The sequence below is a fragment of the Chlorella variabilis genome (genome assembly GCF_000147415.1).
Source record: "Chlorella variabilis unplaced genomic scaffold CHLNCscaffold_7, whole genome shotgun sequence".
Classification (NCBI taxonomy): domain Eukaryota; kingdom Viridiplantae; phylum Chlorophyta; class Trebouxiophyceae; order Chlorellales; family Chlorellaceae; genus Chlorella; species Chlorella variabilis.
Genome location: NW_005435081.1, coordinates 1,581,970 through 1,586,388, shown reverse-complemented (window position 1 = coordinate 1,586,388; position 4,419 = coordinate 1,581,970). Strand labels below are relative to the sequence as shown.

The following is a 4,419-nucleotide window of genomic DNA, read 5'->3' as shown; positions in this document are numbered from 1 at the left end:
ATAAAGTGGCGGACATCGCCCTGGGTGTATTGGCCGCGTCTTGACCGCCTGTTCTGACCGCCCGTTCTGACCCCCTGGCGTGCTGCGCCCGCCCCGATTTACGGCACACAGTTCTGAAAACTGCAATGAGCAAGGCCTCCGGATCCATTTGCTGCCACCTTTTTCCGAAATGAATCGATTTGCTGCTGAAGTCGAGATGGGCTGTTGTCCCGCCCGGTCAGGTGGGCGGCAGCGTCCTTGTGTCCTTCCACATCCTCATGGGAGTCGTCCAGTGTGCACACTCAGCGTGCAGCCTACTTCAGTTGCACCGCTGTGCGCTGTGCGCAGACGAGCGAGCGAGCGAACATGTTGCAGCGCCCGGCCAACGTTCTGGGTCGCCGCGCCGAGCTTATCGACCGTGGCCCGGAGCGCCCCTCCACCCAGAGATTCAAGGCCGGCGATGCCGCAGCTGTAGCCGTGCAGGATCAGCCGGCCCCTGGCCCGGCTTGCGTAGTGGCCGTGGGAGGCAGCCTGCCGCCGGTGCACGGCGACCAGGCCATGCTGGCGGTGAAGGAGATCCAGGAGACCAGCAACCGGTGCCCGCCAGGTGCGGCCGGCGGGCGCCGTCCGGCGCCGGCACTGCCTGCCGCTTGCTTGCCCGCCCAGCTCACCCCGCAGTCCAGCCCTGCCCCGCAATCGCGCTGTCGCTACGCCAGATGGTGCTAGAGAATCTGAGGGGCCGCAAGCGCGAGCTGCAGCAGGCGGTGGGGGAGGGCGTGGCGCCGCACGAGCGACCGCCGGTGACGGCCAGCCTCCAGGCCAAGTTTGATGTGCGTTGCTGGGGCCCGGGAGGGGGCTGCAGGTTGTGCCGGCCATGCCTTCCTCTTCTCTGCTGCCGCCTCCCCGCTGCTTGCGCCCTGACCCAGCCGCCCGGCTCCCGCTGCCCGCCTTTTGCAGGGACGTTTTTGGCCTCCACGCCATGTGGCGAGTTTGCCTGCAGGACCGCGACAGCGCCTCGTTGCTGGTGTAAGGCGACCAGGCCAAGGGGCTTGCCCGACTCTCTGCGGGCCCCAGCGCCTCGGCTGCAGGCGCCGCGTTTGGCGGCATGCTGCTGGCGCTCGGAGTGCCGCCCAACTCCCCCCACCTCCTGTTTAGCAACATAGTGCCGAAGGGGGGTGTACAGCAACGTCGCCGCGGCGCTGCTGCAGGAGCGGCGGCAGGCAGCAGAACGTATCGCGGCAGCGGCGCCGCACGCCGGTCAGGTGGGTTGCGGGGCCTGCGGGCCAGCCGGCAGCCGCTGCCTGTCTTGCCTGCCTGCCGCCGCCCCGCCCTCGCCAGGCCCGCTCCTCCCTCTGCGCCGCGCTCTGCCCCCGCCCCTCCCTCCTTCCTTCCACAGCCATCCCCGGGCGGTTTGACAGTCTGGCGGCGGCGGCGTACCTTGCCACAGGCCAGCAGCAGCAGCAGCAGCAGCAGCGGCAGGGCGACGGCAGACGCAGGCCCCCGGCGCTCCCGCAGGCTCATCCCGCCCAGCGGCGGCAGCGCTGCCCCCTCAGGCGGCGGCGCCGCCGCCTGGGGGCGTACTCTTCCTTTCGGTTCATTCCTTCTTATCATGTCAGGAGGTGCCTTTCGATGTGCCACCAGGTGTTTGTAAGTTTCAATCTGGAGATGGCAAATGCGAGTGACCTGGGCAGAAGCCATGGCGGCGATCCTCCTTTCTTGTCCTGCTTTCCAGTGCTGCCCCTCCTGGCACTCTAGGCCTGGCACCCTCAGCAGCCCCGCCCACTTCTGAGATCAGGAGGCCGACAGCAGCCATGGGTGACAAGGCACAAGGCATGGCTACCAAGGGTGAGGCCCAGCACCGCACGGGCGGCTAGGTTGCCTTGGACCGGCATTGCCAGCCAGCCCTGCCGGCCCTACCCCCTTGGAAGGCCTGCCGGGCTGCCCTGACGCGAGGGGCAGCGCCGTGGCTGCAGCGCCGTGCCCTGCGGCGCCCACGCGCTCGCCTCGCCGCCCGCCGACCCACCCACCCGTTGGGTGGCACCACAGCCTCCCACCTCTCCGCCGGCCCCTGCGCTGCGCTGCTGGAGCCTTCCCCACCCCCTGGTTGCAGGCATGCCCAAGGGCCCCGAGATCCCAGACACCTCCCAGGTGCAGCAGGGCCAGCCGGGGCTGCAGAAGGAGCTGCGGGCCCAGCCCGTGTCGGAGCAGCTGCCCACGCAGCACGGTGAGCGAGGGCCGCAGCGCCGCCTGCAGCTGAGCACCCGCCCGCCCGCCCGCCCGCCAGCCAAGTGCAGGCAGCCGGGTGGCGGCGCGCCGGCATGCGGCGGGTCCAGCGCTCGCCGCCGGGCCTGCACTGTCCCAGCACTGGCCGCTGCTCCCCCGCCACGCCACGCATCTGTGCCGCTGGGACCACGCAACTGCTGCCTGCAGGCGACCAGGAGGTTCTGACGCTCGAGGCGTACCGCGGCGTGGGCAAGCTCAAGGGCAAGGTGAGCTGCGGGGGCGCCCCAGAGGGGAGGGTTCGTCCTGTTGGCTCCAACAAGCGGGGCCCGCACGAGCCGCCGCCACAGCCGGAGCACGAGCACAGCGAGGCAGCGCTGGTGCATCGCGCCGCCCAGCCCTGCCGCTCGCGCCGGTGGTGCCGTGGCCGCTGCGCGGCGCGGTGCCTGCATGCACATGTGCGTTTGGGCCCCTCCCTCCTCCTTCTGACGCGGCCCCCGGCCTCCGCTTCCTCCCCCTCCCCCTGCCCCCTGCTCCTGCCCCCGCCGCAGGTGGCCCTGCTGACGGGCGGCGACAGCGGCATCGGCCGCTCCGTGGCGGTGCTGCTGGCAAAGGAAGGCGCCAAGGGGGTCGCCATCGTGTACCTGCCCAAGGAGCAGCCGGTGGGTGGGCGGGCGGGTGGGTGGCGGGTGCGCGCTGCGTGTGTGGGCCATGGAGGGTGTGCTGCCGCCCTCTTGAGTTTCTGGAGCGCTGGCAGCATGCGGCTGTGTTAGCAGGAGTGCAGCCGCATGCCGCGGCCACCGCACCGGCTCACCCACGCACACACATGTGCATGGCAGCTGCGGCCTGTTTGGCTGGTGGCTTGTCCGGCGTACAGGCCCTGTCCCAGCCTGGCTGAATGCCCTCGACCTGCCTGCACATCCAGCGCCCAGCAGCACGCGCCGCGGCCTGCCGCCGCCACACTACACCACCCCACAAGGCTGCCGCCGTGTTGCCGCCGCCGCCGCCGCCGAGCCCGTGCCCCCGCAGGACGCCGACCACGCCCGCCAGCTGATTGAGGCGGAGGGCAGCGAGGCGCTGCTCATCGCTGCTGACCTGTCGGAGGGGGAGGCGGCCTGCAAGAAGATTGTGGATCAGGCAGGCGGCCGCCGGCAGCGCTGCTGCCCGCCTCTACTTTGCCTGACGCGTGCTGGCACCGCGTGCCGCTGTCGCGGCGGCTGTCCGCCGCACTATGCAAGCGCCTGGCTCTGGCAGCCCAGCGGAGCTCGCGAGCGCGGCGGCATGCCACCTCAGCCCTGCACCAGACGAGCAACAGCTGGCTGGCGCTGGCTGGCTCCACAGCGCCTGTCCCTTTTCAGTTCCGCTTTCCTCCGAAGGCGCACCCCTTCAGCTCAGCGCGGGTGCACCTCCCACCCACTCTGGCAGCAGTGGAGCGGCCGCACTCGAGAAGGGCTGGGACTGGGGCCCCGGGGGTGCTGTGTTGGAAGCCATCTGGCGTGCCTCGCCACACCCCCACGCTGTGCTGCCACGCCTGGTTGAGCGCGCCCGTGCTCAGCAGATTGGAAAGGTGCCTGCGTCCTGTGCCCCCCTGCCCCCTGTTGCAGGTGCTGGAGAAGTATGGCAGGGTGGATGTGCTGGTGAACAACGCCGCCATCCAGGTGGGCGCCCCCCGCCCGCTGCAGCATCGGGCTGTTCGCAAGCGAGCTTTCTTTCTTGCTTTCTTCTTTCATCCTTTGTGGTCTGTCCTTTCTGCCAAGGCTCAAGGCGTGGCCGCCAGCCACGGGCCCTGGCTGTCCCCTGCAAGCCTGCAGTACGTGGTGCCCAGCATCCAGGAGACGGGCGAGGAGATTGTGTCCGACACCTTTCGGTGGGCGCCAACGCATCTACATGAACAGATGTGCCTGCGTGGCTGAGGCCATTCGAAATGCCCTGCTCCTGGGCTGCCGTGCCCTCAAGCACCTCTCCCCACCCCTCTCCCCTCCCCCTCTCCCCCACCGCCAGGACCAACGTCTTCCCCATGTTCTTCCTCTGCAAGTATGCGGTGAGCCGCGGCACGCAGTCAGCCCCAGGCCGCCGCCGCCAGCTCCCGCCGCATCCAGGTCCCAGCCAGTTAAAAATTGGGGCTGGCCGCCTGCCAGCCCGGCCCTCTGAGCTCCTGGCCGGACCCACCGCCACGCCCCACACCTCCCGTTCCTGCCTGCCCACCTGCCCCCTGCCCCT

General features: G+C 70.2%; 2 protein-coding genes across 2 annotated transcripts in view; both read left to right on the top strand.

The window, feature by feature from the left end:
- Window positions 1-345: 345 nt before the first annotated feature.
- On the top strand, window positions 346-1,009 carry CHLNCDRAFT_144533 (expressed protein; the record flags this gene model as incomplete). The annotated part of the gene is made up of 3 exons (XM_005848922.1): window positions 346-586; window positions 658-809; window positions 980-1,009. The coding sequence occupies 3 exons, from the start codon at window positions 346-348 to the stop codon at window positions 1,007-1,009; spliced, it is 423 nt and encodes a 140-aa protein (XP_005848984.1).
- Window positions 1,010-1,790: 781 nt separating this feature from the next.
- Window positions 1,791-4,419, top strand: part of CHLNCDRAFT_144531 (hypothetical protein) — a gene marked incomplete at both ends in the record, with an annotated part of 4,027 nt that continues 1,398 nt past the window's right edge. The window contains 8 exons of the mRNA XM_005848921.1: window positions 1,791-1,824; window positions 2,090-2,203; window positions 2,410-2,468; window positions 2,751-2,861; window positions 3,229-3,327; window positions 3,804-3,857; window positions 4,011-4,066; window positions 4,201-4,240. Coding sequence (XP_005848983.1) covers window positions 1,791-1,824; window positions 2,090-2,203; window positions 2,410-2,468; window positions 2,751-2,861; window positions 3,229-3,327; window positions 3,804-3,857; window positions 4,011-4,066; window positions 4,201-4,240 — 567 coding nt within the window. The remainder of the gene's footprint in view (window positions 1,825-2,089; window positions 2,204-2,409; window positions 2,469-2,750; window positions 2,862-3,228; window positions 3,328-3,803; window positions 3,858-4,010; window positions 4,067-4,200; window positions 4,241-4,419) is intronic.